Source organism: Cuculus canorus, chromosome 12 (genome assembly GCF_017976375.1).
Source record: "Cuculus canorus isolate bCucCan1 chromosome 12, bCucCan1.pri, whole genome shotgun sequence".
NCBI classification, from domain to species: domain Eukaryota; kingdom Metazoa; phylum Chordata; class Aves; order Cuculiformes; family Cuculidae; genus Cuculus; species Cuculus canorus.
In genome coordinates, this window is record NC_071412.1 from 3,277,568 (window position 1) to 3,292,417 (window position 14,850).

General features: G+C 41.8%; 1 protein-coding gene across 1 annotated transcript in view; it reads left to right on the plus strand.

The window, feature by feature from the left end:
* The window catches only part of MYO5A (myosin VA), a 109,625-nt gene that overhangs the window by 8,536 nt on the left and 86,239 nt on the right, over positions 1–14,850 (plus strand). The window contains exon 2 of the mRNA XM_054077382.1: positions 14,028–14,138. Within this exon, the coding sequence (XP_053933357.1) occupies positions 14,028–14,138 (111 nt within the window). The remainder of the gene's footprint in view (positions 1–14,027; positions 14,139–14,850) is intronic.

A 14,850-nucleotide genomic window follows, 5' to 3' on the forward strand; every position in this document is an offset into this window, starting at 1 on the left:
TCATCTGCTTTTAGCATAGCCCACTTTTTCCTTCTGCTACAGGCAGCAGCCTGAGGTAAAATAGTGTGTGAGATAAATAACCTCAACTGCCCAGCACTAGGCAAATGTCAAAAGCACCAGAGCTTTCGAGCTGAAGATCTTGATGATTTTGGGGTCTTCTTGCTCCTGGCAATCCAGGGCATAACCCATGCCTTTTCTGTCACAATATAGCTGCTTTGTTGCCTGCTCTTTGTTCATTGCAGTATTTAGTAGTTTTATTTCTATTTCTCTTAGGCTATTTATATACAAATAAAATGTAAAGAAGAGTTCAGTACTGGCTAAAAGGTTGGTGGGGTTTTTTTTGTGTGTGTGTGGTTTGTTTTTGTTTTTAAAAAGAAGATGCTTACTTGGTAGGATTATGTTAGAGGAGTGCCCTTCTTGCTGAATTCTGGGCTCTAAGGTGCTGGAACATAAGCACAGTAGTAGAGTAAGCTTTACTACTAAAGTTTAAAGATTTCACTCCTTCTGAATGTCTGTGCATTGCAGATATTGACACAACTTTTAATGGAGTGTCTGTGAATTTTAATGCAAATTCTGAAGAAGGTGAAAATGGATTATTTACAAAAGCAGAGATCTTGTGTCTTTACACCATCTGTTCTCAGTGGCATGGATTTAATTTCTTTGGCCTGTTAATCTGGGACAATAGCAGGATTTATCACAGATCTTTCCCTGAATAATGACGGTATGGAGGTACTCAAGGCTGGGATAAAGCTTCTTAAAGTGTTAAGGGAGAAGAAGGTGCAAACCTAACATCAAATAATCAAAGTATGAATGAGAAATCACCATGCTTATGAATGGTCTGAGCAAGCAGGATGAAGATTAAACTGAAGAAGCAGTCAAGAAAGCAGAATGCGGCTGTACCTGCAGGGTTGTCTTTGAGTTACCTCCTTGGTGAAAGCTGTGGTTATTTTCTGAACACCTTGAAAGCTGTTGCATTTCCCTCATTGCTCATCATGTCTTCAAATTTGCATTTTAACCCTGCTTCAGGTGTGGCTGGAGGTAAGGCCGTCAGGGTAATTCACACAGAATTAGAACTGGTAATTAGCAGAAGTGGTTTCTTGAGTTTATTTAGCTCTTAGGAGACAATGGGAATGGTTGAAAGCAGACCCTTCTAGGCTACCTGGTGTGGTCTGATGACAGCTCTTGCTTTGAAATTAGATGTAAAGGCTAAAGCAGTGTTGCTATGAAGAGCTCTCATTCTGTCTTTAGAGTAGTTTACGCAGGGCACAAATACAACCTGTGACTTGTGTCAACTTTCCTATGATTGCTCTGTAGTTAAATGTGAACTGTGCCTTTCTAGCTTCACAGTCCTAAATAGAAAAGATGCTTTTCATCTGAGTGACTTCCTTACTCATATGGTCTCTTTTTTTTGCGATGGATATTGAAAACCATGAAGTCTCGCTGCAGTTACCAATGGTATCTTTGAGTTCTTCCATTTGATTATCATAAGACAAGAGAATTTTGCGATTACTTTGTGATTTACAGGAGGACACTCTTGCTCTTTGTAGAGCCAGACAAATAAACTAAAAATACTATGAATTGGTGTAACAATGAGGGAATTCATTGCCTTAGCATGGCTTGTCACACGTTACACTCTGCAGACTCTATGGGTTATTCATAAGTATCTTTAAAGCAGATGACCTCAGTTGTTTTGCTGAGGACACCAGAGGGAGAGAGATTCCCAAGTCGCCTTATGAGTTAGTGTACACCAATACAAGAAATATGGAAATATTTTCGATGGAGATTGAGCCTGTTTTGCCTGGGAAGGAAACTCCAAGTGCGTCTGAAAGTGCTGAAAATCTGTGTTACAAGAGATATGGAATGGAAAAAGATGGTTTAGACTGTATGTTTGTCCAAGTAAGTAGAATATCTTTAGTTGTTTTCTTTGTTGTAACATAGGTGAAGACTGTGTAGCCAAGTATATAATAATAGCTTATTAATATAATAGTTTGTTAATAAAGGTTTAAAGTAAGTAGAGTTTTTACATATGATCTGGAGATACAGGAAGACTTTTTCAAACGTGCCAGACAGTAATCTAAATTGTCTAGGACATTGTTTCCCTTAGAAAAATCTTATATGAGGAGAAGCATTTGCAGAACTTGTTAGAATTTGATGTCAGAGTTCACTTCTTCTTTGTGATAATCTTATATATTGGAAATCCAAAGGCAATAAAAACTTTTGACCAACAATGAAATAAATAACGCTTGTAGAGAGAAGGAATGGAGTAGCATCTCTAAGGTTAAATATGGTATACAATTTCCAACTAGCAAGCAGGTTTCTAGTTTCACTCCTCTCTCCAGCACAGGTGTGTTTTCCATAATTTCTCATGCTAATCAAGGTTAGAATTGCACTAATGAAATGGGCTGGACCAGGCAGCACTCGGGTCCCAGCAGTGCTCACAGCGCGTGTGTATGCTTTTCGCTTGGGAGTTTAGGAAGGCAGGGCTGGAAATCCCAGGGGAAGAAATGCAGAGTTTCTGAGAGCAACGCTGTGAGCGTTAACCCTAGTTCTGCTTTCACAGCTTCCTCTGATGCTTGTGGAGGCTCTTTGGGAGGTTTAACTCTGCTTGCTGGTTTTAAGTTAGGGCTTGACAGGTCACACATGTAGTTTCTGATTTCTTTGCATGGGGATTTGCTGTTAATTTCCCATGAAAAAAATGGTAGGACTAAATAAGAAGCCATTAGATGTGCTTCACTGATCTCACGTTGCTGTTGTAATATGGCAGAAAGGTGTCTGTGGTGTGGACTTGGCCATAATGACAGGCATGTTCTGGGTTAGCTGAGTAAAAATAGTTTTCCCTGAATAACTCGAGCTAAGTCAGTAAAATCTCTGTTTTAATGATGTAGCTACCTCTCAGCCTGGGGCTTCTGTTTCATTCTAACAAAAAACAATCAGTTAATTTTGGATTTTTGGAACCTCAAGCAGGTGTTTTCATTTCAGTGTGACTTTGTGGGAGGGGCTTGGATTAAGTAAAACCAAAATGATGCTGTTTGGACTTGAGAAAGTACAGCCTTATCTGCTATCAAAGTTTATGCCAAATATCCTTCCTTTTATTTTTAACTTTTAAATTAAGCTTTCACAGTTAAGTCAGCAATTTCCCGCGCTCCAGATGCTTTATAGATATCAAAAAATTCAGCCTTATTTCACCTCTGTGAACTTGGTGATCAGTTATAGTTCCACTACGGTTTTTTTTCCTCAATAACTGCTTGTTTCAAACTCCAGCGCAGTAGCACAGCACGGCGTAGTGCATCTGTCTGATCAATACAGCCCTTTATTTCTCTGCCTAAGTGAGTGCTGGATACACCAAATAATCTCATGGCAATGATGCAGATGGCTCTGTGCTGAAGGAGAGACACTGAGACAAAAGACAACGCTTCCTTTTGCTGCATGTGTGGATCCGAGATGAGCAACCAGCTGCAGCCTGGTGCTATGGGCCCCTTCTGTCCCTGAGCAGAACTTGGGCTGCGTTGCGTGCTGCGGCAAACGACTTTGTTGTCTTGCCCCTCCGCCCCTCCTATGGGTGAGGTTTCTAGAATCCTAACTTGGGGAAAATAATTATAAAAAGCATCTGTAAGATCTTAAATCCATTTAAGAACGTGAGGAAATGAAATCAAAGTTTCGCTGTGTGACACCAGCACGTAAAAATATATGAGAGGTGAAGGTCTTGACAGAATTGCTACCAGTGGTCTGGAAATATTAATGATTTCAGCATTTCGTTAATTATACTGTGAATTCTGTGTTATAGAATCATAGCATAATTTGAGTTGGAAGGGACCTTAAAGACCATCCAGTTCCAACCCCCTGCCATGGGCAGGGACACCTCCCACTGGCTCAGGCTGCCCAAGGCCCATCCAACCTGGCCTGGAACACCTGCAGGGATGGGGCAGCCACAGCTTCCCTGGGCAGCCTGGGCCAGGGCCTCACCACCCTCATAGTGAAGAAATTCCTCCTTATGTCCAGTCTAAATCTGCCCCTCTCCAATTGCCCCTCATCCTATCTCCACAGGCCTTGTGAACAGTCCCTCCCCAGCTTTCCTGTAGCCCTTTCAGTACTGGAAGGTCACTCTAAGGTCTCCTCAGAGCCTTCTCTTCTCCAGGCTCAACAACCCCAACTCTTTCAGCCTGTCCTCGTATGGGAGGTGCTCCAGCCCTCGGATCATCTTTGTAGCCTCCTCTGGACCCATTCCAACAGCTCCATCTCCCTGTTACATTGAGGATTCCAGAACTGGACACAATCCTCCCGGTGAAGTCTCACAAGAGAGGAACAGAGGGGCAGAATCCTCTCCCTCCCTGCTGGCCACACTGCTTTTGATGCAGCCCATTATGACTTGCATTGTCTTAGCATTAAAAGAGAATCCTAAAACCACTTGTTTCATTTGGCCTCATAGTATATGTGTTCTTAGATCTTAAATTCAGGCACCAATGAAGTTAATCATGGCACGTTGAATATTTTTTTGTGTAAGTATTGACTTTTAAAATTTTTTTTTTAATTGGGTATTTTTGTAATATACCAACAACATTCACTGTAAGCACACAGGTATGAAATCGTGCATCCTTTTCCTAATATTCTTTCTTCAATGTAGCGTGTCTTGTTAGCTTAATATTCAGGGGGTGGTTGTAGTTGTTTCATTTGCCCTTACATTTCTTGTAACGTGTTTGTCAGGTTGGATGAATTAGGTGTTTTAAGGCAGGCTTATAATTAACTTCTTTTTGAAATCACTAGGATATAATTCAGTGCTGGCCTTTGTGTGAGTGGTTTGAATCAAAATGCAATACCATGTATGCCTCTCTGTAGGTATGACCCCAAATGAAGTTTTCTGTAAGTCAGAATATTTTCCTGTTGCTCAGTCTGCGGAATGTTTTTGCTGAGTTTTTTGTGGTTATTCAGCTGGTTTGTGCCTCAAGTAGTGACCAAAACATTGCCAGTTTTCATCTAGCCATAATTTTTTTTTTTGAAGGTCTTTCAGAGCCACGTTCACGCCTTTGACAGGTCTAGAAATCAAAACTGTTTAAAACACAAAACTTTCTTAAACATTGATTTTTCTTTGAGTATATTTTTCTAAGCCAGATTTACTTTACATGAACATTTATTGAGAAGAGTGCTGAATTATATGATATTAGCATACGGCAGCAAGTGAGATAGAAGTACTCCTGTCTCACTGAGTTGTTATTGCGGGTGGGCAGGCAGTAGTTTTGCTGATGATGGGTGGTGTATCCATAATCCCGTAGGACAGGACAAATAGGGAGCTGCAGGCGTAGCAATGCAGGAGCATCACTCCTGTGCAGACTCGTGGCCATGGCAGGGTCATAGAGAAGGATGTGGCTGCATTTTCCTTTTAACACCCTGGCCAGGATAATGTCTCCCAGTCTTTGTGTGGTACTTTGTGGAATGTGTCTTAGTTTTCTCTAGTTGATAATAGAGCCTGCAGTAAAGCCCTGTTAGAAACACCATGTGGGCAAATTCATGGTGCACCCCAGCAGCGTTGAGTGTGACTTCCCACCACTGTCCAGAGATTTTCGATGGCAGGGGCTACTGGTGACACAAGAGTAAGTCACAGAGCACAAGATTGTAACCCTGACCACTGGCTGAGGATTGCCCCCATTTGCCCCTTGTCCTATCACTGCAAGTGACAGAGTTGGGCTTGTTCCGCCTGGAGAAAAGAAGGCTCTGAGGAGACCTCAGAGCGACCTCCCAGTGTCTGAAAGGGGCTACAAGAAAGCTGGAGAGGGGCTGTTCATAAAGGCTTGTGGGGATGGGACAAGGGGGAATGGGGATAAACTGGAGAGGGGCAGGTTTAGACCAAACAAAAGGAGGAATTTCTTCACGATGGATTGATGAGACCCTGGCCCAGGTTGCCCAGGGAAGCTGTGGCTGCCCCATCCCTGGAGGTGTTCAAGGCCAGGTTGGATGGGCCTCGGGCAGCCTGAGCCAGTGGGAGGTGTCCATGGCAGGGGTTGGAACTGGATGATCTTTAAGGTCCCTTCCAACCCAAACTATTCTATGATTCTGTGATTCTACAAGCCTTTGTGAACAGCCCCTCCCCAGCTTTCTTGTAGCCCCTTTCAGGTACGGGAAGGTCGCTATAAGATCTCCTCAGAGCCTTCTCTTCTCCAGGCGGAACAAGCCCAGCTCTCTCAGCCGGTCCTCGTATGGGAGGTGTTCCAGCCCTCTGATCATCGTTGTAGCCTCCTTTGGATCCATTCCAACAGCTCCATCTCCTTCCTATGTTGAGGATTCCAGAACTGAACACAATACTCCAGATAAGGTCTCACAGAGAGGAATAGAGGGGCAGAATCCTCTCCCTCCCTGCTGGCCACACTGCTTTTGATGCAGCCCAGGATACAGTACCCTTCTGGGCTGCGAGTGCAAGACAGAAAATACGTTCCATGCCCAAAGAATGCTACTGCCTGTAGGAAAATTGATAACTTTTGTTTTTATTCTTTTGCAAAGTTAATGATGGCATTTCCCTCAGGACCTCAGAAGAATTTAGATGAGTCAGTTAGAGGTTTAACGGCAGCCTGCTTGTCATGGAAATGCTCTACTTTCCAATCTTCCATGGTTGCTTTGCAGTTTTACGAAAGGAGAGTAAAGTCTTGTCTTTCTTTTCAAACTGCAACCAGCATCAGCACTTTGTTAACAGAAACACAGTGCTTCCTTGGGACTGCCTCTCTAACGTAGAACAGATGGAAGAAATTTTAGTGGTTTCAGCAATGGAAACAATGGGACCTCCTGCTGCTTCCTGTGTGAGTGATCAGGATCTGTTTGTAGGAGATCCAGGGTGGTCAAGTCAAGGCTTATGTTCAACCTGTTGCTCACCTGGCTCTGCATCTGCTTATGTCATTAACATGAAAGCTACACCTCTCTATTTCATAGAATCATAGTATCACCAGGTTGGTAGGGACCCATTGGATCATTGAGTCCAACCATTCCTAACACTCCCTAAACCATACCCCTCAGCACCTCATCCATCCATCCCATAAACACCTCCAGGGAAGGTGACTCCACCCCCTCCCTGGGCAGCTGTTCCAGTGCCCAGTGACCCTTTCCATGAAAATTTTTTTCCTGATGTCAAGTCTGAACCTCCCCTGGTGGAGCTTCAGGCCATTCCCCCTTGTCCTGTCCTCTGTCACTTGGGAGAAGAGCCCAGCTCCCTCCTCTCCACAACCTCCTTTCAGGTAGTTGTAGAGAGCAATAAGGTCTCCCCTCAGCCTCCTCTTCTCCAGGCTAAACAACCCCAGCTCTCTCAGCCGCTCCTCGTCAGACTTGTTCTCCAGCCCCTCACCAGCTTCGTTGCTCTCCTCTGGACACACTCCAGAGCCTCAACATCCTTCTTGTGGTGAGGGGCACAGTACTCAAGGTGCGGTCTCACCAGTGCCAAGTACAGAGGGAGAATCACCTCCCTGGACCTGCTGGTCACGCCGTTTCTGATCCAAGCCAAGATGCCATTGGCCTTCTTGGCCACCTGGGCACACTGCTGGCTCATGTTCAGTTGGCTGTTAACCAACACCCCCAGGTCCTTCTCCTCCATGCAGCTCTCCAGCCACTCTTCCCCCAGTCTGTAGCACTGCATAGGGTTGTTGTGCCCCAAGTGCAGGACCCGGCATTTGGCCTTGTTGAACCTCATGCCATTGGTCTTGGCCCAGCGGTCCAGCCTGTTCAGATCCCTTTGCAGAGCCTCCCTACCCTCCAGCAGATCCACGCTTCCACCCAGCTTAGTGCCATCCGCAAACTTGCTAAGGGTGCATTTCAAGTGGTTCTGGACTATTATCATTCATGGTCATGGCACTGTGGACCAAGCATAGGGGAAAGTATAAAGCTGAAAGGAAGTTATTCTAATAGCATCAAATCAAGTTTTCTGAGCAACCGCATCCAAGGAAATCCCACATCTTGGAAATCCTTTTCTGATAAGCTTGTATTTTGTATAGATATGCCTTGCTAGCATGGATATTTTTCTTTTTCCAGCCTAATAATGCAGCCTGCTGTCTCCAGGTGGCCGTGTTCAGTTAGCAACTGGTTCGCATTGAATGATTTGGGGCAAATTTGGCTTTGACTTTCAGCAGCTGTTGCTATTCCATTGGCTCCTTCATCTGGTGCTGCCAGAATTGACGGTGTCTCTTTGATCCAGATATTAGTGAGTTGCTTTATTCCTACCCAAAACCGAGGTAATTCTTGGAAGAGAGGGGGGCAACATCTCTCATAATTTTTGTGTGGTTAATGCTTGAAAGACTGTGGTTTCTGAGACTATCTGTAAATAAATAAATAGATGGTCTCTGCAGAGTGAAAAATGGTTCGAATTCACTTGTATGGGTAGATATTGCTGAGAAACTAGGGATAGCTTTTTATAGGTTGAAATTTCCCTTTTGCTTTTAGGATGTGGGTAATTCAAGGAACTCTTTCAGCTCTTATTTAAAGAGCTGTTAAGCTGTAAAGATAGCTGTTATCTCCTGCTTCAGTGCTGGTGATTGTACAGTGGAAGTAGAAAACTATTCTACTGCTGAAGGGACTGCTGAGCTGCTTGCACTGCTAATTCAGTTCTGTCAGCAATGTCAATTAGTACTTCAAGAGGTTAATATCTCAGGAGAAGGCTTTGTGAGTCATATGATCTCATTTGATAATTATTATAGTCTGCTGATTTCTGCATGTGATCTAAGATGAAATCATGAGGTATGAGAGAACAATGCGATTTCCTATTATATTTTCTTATTATGAAAAATTGTGGTAGTACAAATAGCTTTCTGACCCACCAGTAAAACATGAACACTTCTCACTGAATCTTTTTCTGCTCTCCATTCTTTTAGAGTCACTATATAGATATCACTAAGCATTGCCTTGCAGCAGCCCAGCTTGTCCTTCTTTGAATAAAGTATGGTGATTCCACATTTCTATCTGATTTTGGAGGTGGTGGCGTTTTTTATATCAGCCTGCTGAGGCTGACAGAAAGTCTAGGTAAGAAAATAAGTTTTAAAATAGTCCCATCAGTATGCATTTAATTATTTTGTTTGCTTCTGAATTCAAGGGTGTCTCATCTGTGTGCTTTACACTTTTATTCTGATTATTTTTAAACTAGTTTAGAGTAAGCGATGCTCCTGTGAATGACAGCTGGCTGCTGTCTCTGACCCAGAGTGCGAGCATGATGGTGTGGCTTTGTCGTAGGTCAGGAGAACAGGCTGACAGGCATGTTCTCCATGTGCCTCTTCCAGTCCTCCATCTCCGATAAGGATTGGAAGAAGTCATCAGTGGTGAGCCAGAAATAAACCCATAAAGAAAGTACAACATTAATACCTGCATAACAAAGCTTTTTTAGAGCCAAATGAATAGGGAAGTGTAAAATGTAGGTGATGCTGTTGGTAAGCTTGGAGTGACATGTATGGTAACAATATTTACCTAAAATTTCATTCACTGCCTTTCTTTCAGTAAATCATACTGCTATCTTCCCTGTCAGCAGTTTTATTCTAGTGGTTCGAGATTTGCATTGAGCTATTACAAAGAATAGTATATTCATTGATCGTAAAGTTAATTTGATCTTTGCTGTCATTTTTGTCGTAATTTTAGTGCTAGAATTTTAGAATTTGTTATCAATTTTAGGCTGTAATTTCCTTCTCTTTTCAGAAGGCTGATTTGTAAAACAATGTCTCTAGGAGTTTATCATATTTTAGTCTTATTTTTATGTAGTCATAAACTTGATTTTATATACTAGTAAATAAAGAGAGATGAATAGTAGAGATACTAGTGTAAGGTATTTTCCCGGACAGAGGCTCTTGGTCCTTTTTTCACCAGTGGTGATGCTTTGTTTTCTGCTGTACGGTTGGATCCCACTAAAGGCTGGGCCACAAGGGAATATCAACCGATTATATAAAAGGTAGGATGAAAATCTGAATTTACAAATCATTTGCTTAAATTAATGAGGTGGGAATGTTGTGATATGATTCAGTGTTTATAATTAGGAGCATCTCTCTCTTTCCTAACGCCTGGCAAAAAGAACAGGTGGGTTCTTTGGCAGGGATTTAAGGCTCAGCAATGATGCTAGAGACAAAAAAGCTACAGCTTAGTGCTTGAATATCTGTAGGGTTAAGTCATATAGAAGGTTCAGCTGTCTGTAGTAACCCGGTTTCTATGGTGATCTATTTTCTGCTTTCTCTTTCCCTTCTCTAGACAGTAGAAAAAGTACAGTTTCAGATGAATAAATTAAAGGTGCCTATTTCATGCTGCCATAGATCACGTACTTAGAAACTGCTACACAGCATTTGCTGCCTGAAGTAATAGCATTTTTGTCTTTCAAGGCTGCTGCCTTTTTTTACATCAGGAGACTTTTCTTTATGTAGCCTAGAGGAAACCAGCCTGCTAACCTGTTTTGCTAGACAGTCCTTAAAGGCTTTTCCTCTTTTGTATTACATTTACTTCGCTTTCTGTTAGGCCCTGTGATGAGAGGGCAGCAATATCCCGTTAGAAATATTAAGGATGGGGAACTGCTGCTGTAGCTGAGACATGGGGGTAGAGTGTGGTGGTTTGTATTCAGTCTTCAGCTGTGTCTGACACTGTAGCTTCTTTGTGTTAAATTAAAAACTTCCTTGCTCTCTGGGAGGGTTTTGGTTTTAGTTTATATTTTGTTTTTTTTTTCTTTTTTTTTTTTTTTCTAAAATAACAGAGATCTGTGGACAGTCTTGTTGGGGTAAGTTTGGAGAGATGTGTGTTTATAGAATCATAGAATAGTTTGGTTTGAAAGGGACCTTAAAGATCACCCAGTTCCAACCCCCCTGCCATGGGCAGGGGCATCTCCCACCGGATCAGGCTGCCCTAGGCCCATCCAACCACTTCTCCAGCTTCTCCAGGTCACTTTGGATGACAGAAGGAAGTTTTATGAATTTTTTGGGAAGTTTGTGAAGTTTTACAGGGAATATTTTGTTTAAAAACCAAGTTGAAAGGAAAGAAAACATTGTTCCTGAGTGTACTACTTGACTCTGATACTGCACCTGTATTGTCACACCCTAATTAACTATTGTGGAATTATTCTGTAGGTCCGTATTTACATTGCCACATACACTTGTAACCACACATCTTCATTTTAATTCAAACTATGTTTCTTAGTTTGTGACTCGTGGATATATCAGGGCTGAAAACAAACAAATAGTCTAAGTGTCCAAACCATGGCTTCTGTTGCTGGTTTCCCAGCCGCTCCATTGTTTTTTGCTGTGTCCACTGCTGTTGTGTATTCTAATCTTTTGGAGGAGTGGGGAAGAGGGTATGTAAATAATAAAAACAATATTGCACTTTTCTACTGAAAACTATACCAAATGCATTTGAAACTAATAAAGGTCAAAGAAGAAAACCAACACAACCAGATATTTACTGCAAAGAACTAAGTTTCTCATCTTCCTAGAAGGAAGATTCTTAGGGCTGGCATAAACACCCGGTGAAGATTAAGGTGTGGAAGCACAGTGTGTTCTGTAATGGAAACAATGAAAATGAATTTATGATCCTTTATTTCTTGCTCTGTAGAGAGAATTGGTTTACACGTATGACATAATCTTTTCATGAGTTCAGGAGCTTTCTAGATGAAAGCAGCAGTGCTTTAAAGGCTGCGATGTGTTGAGGGTAAAAGCCATTGATTTAGTCTGTTGCAAGTTACTTGTGTGCACTGTTCTTGAGAAGTGTGATAGAATGGTTTGAGTTGGAAGTGACTTTTAAAAGTCATGTAGTCCAACCTCCTGTGCAGTGAGCAGGGACAGCTTCAGCTCGATAAGGTTCCTCAGAGCCCCATCCAACCTGACCCTGAATATTTCCAGGGATGGGGCACCTGTGACTTCTCTGGACAACCTGTTCCAGTGTCTCACTGCTCTCACTGTAAAAAAATTCTTCCTTTTATCTAGTCTAAATCTGCCCCTTTTTTATTCAAAAGGATTATCCCTTGTCCAACCACGACAGCCCCTGCTAAAAGGTTTGTCCCTATTATACTTGTAGGCCGCCTTTAAGTGCTGAAAGACCACAATAAGGTCTCTGCAGAGACTTCTCTTCTTCAGGCTGAACAACCCCAACTCTCTCAGCCTTTCTTCTTCATTCCTCTGATCATTTTTGTAGCCTCCTCTGGACTTGCTCCAACAGATCTCTGTCTTTCCCGTGCTGAGGATTTCAGAGCTGGATGCAGGACTCCAGGTGAGGTCTCACCAGAGCGGAGAAGAAAGGTAGAATCACCTCCCTCAACTTGCTGGCCACGCTTCTGTTGATGTGGCCCAGGATATGGTTGGCTTTCTGGGATGTGAGTGCACATTGGTGCCTCATGTCCAGCTTTTTATCCAGTAATACCTCCAAGTCCTCTTGGCAGGGCTGCTCTCCATTCATTCATTCCCCAGCCTGTGTGGATACTGGGCATCGCCCTGACCCAGGTGCAGGACCTTGCACTTGACTTGTTGAACCTTGTGATGTTCATACTGTCACACTTCTCAAGCTCGTCCAGGTCCCTCTGGGAGGCAACCCATCCCTCAGGTGTGTCAACCACGCTACTGAGCTTGGTGTCATCTGCAAACTTGCTGAGGGTGCAATTCAATCCTGCTGTCTGTGCCACTGAAAATAGGGGTATGGGAAGCAAATTGCTTTGTGAAGGTTGAAATAATTGCAGGCACTGAGCCTCCCTGGCGGCCTCCAGCTTGGCAGAGTGCACGTCCCTCTCCTTGGCCAGGGGCTGGGGCTCCTCCGGTCTTGCTGCCCAATTCACTGCCTTGGTTGAACACATTTCATCGTTTTCTGTCTTGAAACAAGAAAGCAATACGAAATTTGGTCTTTCAAAAAATGCTTAGTAGAAACAAGCAGTCGGTCATTTAAGTAGTGGGAAAACTGGGTTAATAAGAGGAAAACAAAACCTGCGGCCTTCTTTGAGGCAGAAGATGCTATACAGAAATCAGTTGTGTAAGATCAGGTGACGAAACTGTATGAGGAAATGCAGTTTTCTCTGCCATCAAATGCTGTGCTTTGACAAAAACATTGCAGTTATTTTGAAATAAGTGAGTGAATCGAGAATGTTTTGTAACACGGCTGCACCTCCAGAGCCAGGAAGGTGCTTTGCTTGCAAAGGTAGAGGGTGTGGGGTGATCTCAGGGCTTTCTAGGCATTGCAAGAGCATCAGTTCAGAAGCTTTAATGTATTAAAACTGTTATAGCCTTTTCCTTGTGTTACTCAAGAGCTGTTTTTATATGTACGCATTTGCATGTACACCAAACTGTATAAGTAACCAAATGGTTTCCGTATACCTTTAATTGATTCTTCAGTATGAGGTAACCATTACATTGTTGTTCATTTAAAAAAATGAATATTCTTTCTGGTTTTGAAAAAAACTCATGTATTTGTTCTGAGTTACTTTTATGAATAATGTGCGGGTCATTAACTGGAATGCTGATTTGTTGTTCGTTTGATTGGGTTTTTTTTTCTATTATTTGCAGGCCTTTTCTCCTGACTCTTTTCAGGTTTTTTCTTTTGGCATTCCAGAGATAATTAATTTAAAACTTGTCCTGTTTGCAACTCTGAAGGAAAGAGCTTTTAATACTTGAGATCAGGTAGCTTTGCCAAAGTGTTCTTTTAGGGGAAAGAAGGGCAAAAAAAAAAAATCTATATGTTATGCTACAAATGCATTTAGAACCTACTCAGAAGATTTATTTTAAGTAATGTTTTTGATAGCTGAGTTTTTGGTCTCTCTGAAAATACAGATTTTTATCTTTTTAGATTTTCAGCATTAAATGTGTATCTTGGTACATTATTTTTCATGGGAAACACCTTTTTCTTTCTGTATAGACAATAAAACTAAGCTCATGTAGCCTTTTATCAATAGAATGACTTATTCATCTCAGATGTGCTATTTAACTTGTCTCTTGCTTAAGGGTTTCACTGTTAAACATGAATTTAAAAAAGACAAAAAGGGGTTTGGTGTCATTGTGTATTGATGATTTAACTGTATTGCAACAAGAAGTCACTGATTTCTTGCTGTTGTTATTATATTGCAGTATGCCAGGGTTTGGATCCCTGATCCAGAAGAGGTGTGGAAGTCAGCAGAACTTCTCAAAGATTATAAACCTGGAGATAAAGTCCTCCAGCTTCGACTTGAGGAGGGCAAGGTAGGTCTGCATATTGCTCATAAGCCAGTTGTTGTTCTTAACTGGAGACTGAAGTATTCAACGCAGGGAGCTGTACTGTCAAAATATATTCTTATTTATGTATGTGCAATTGCTCTTGTCCACTATCAGTATTTTTTGGTGTGAAAATTATACCGTTTAGTTACAAAAATAGATTTTACCTGATTTTTTAAAATAAATAAAATAATAAGGTTGCTGCTTTTATCCAATGGCCTGTTATGTTCAGTTGCATCATCTTCTTCTACTTATGCTGTTATACCTATAACACGGGTTTGGTGTTAAAGTGAAAACAGTGTTACTGAGAGGACAGTGTTGCAGAGAAAGAACTGTGACTTTTAAATTGAGAGCGATCAATAGAAGATTAATAAAGATAAAAGGAGGCAAGGATTAAGGGCATTACAAAACTGACGCTAAATACGGTGTAGAGAAATGAAGAAGAATCTATGGAAAGCTCACATCCTTCTAGTAGAGGTTTTTTTTCATGCCATTTAAATGAATATTTAATTTAAATATGTAATGATGGTGATTCCCCAGATCTTCTAATGTCAAACAAGGATCTACTGCAATTAGTCAGATATTTGTTTTTAATTTCTTCTTTTCTTACCAGTGAGCAGGTTACATCCTAGTTTGATGTACAGGCCTACATAGCAATGAAGTAGAAATAATTTTAGATGTATATAGAACAGCTTCTAAA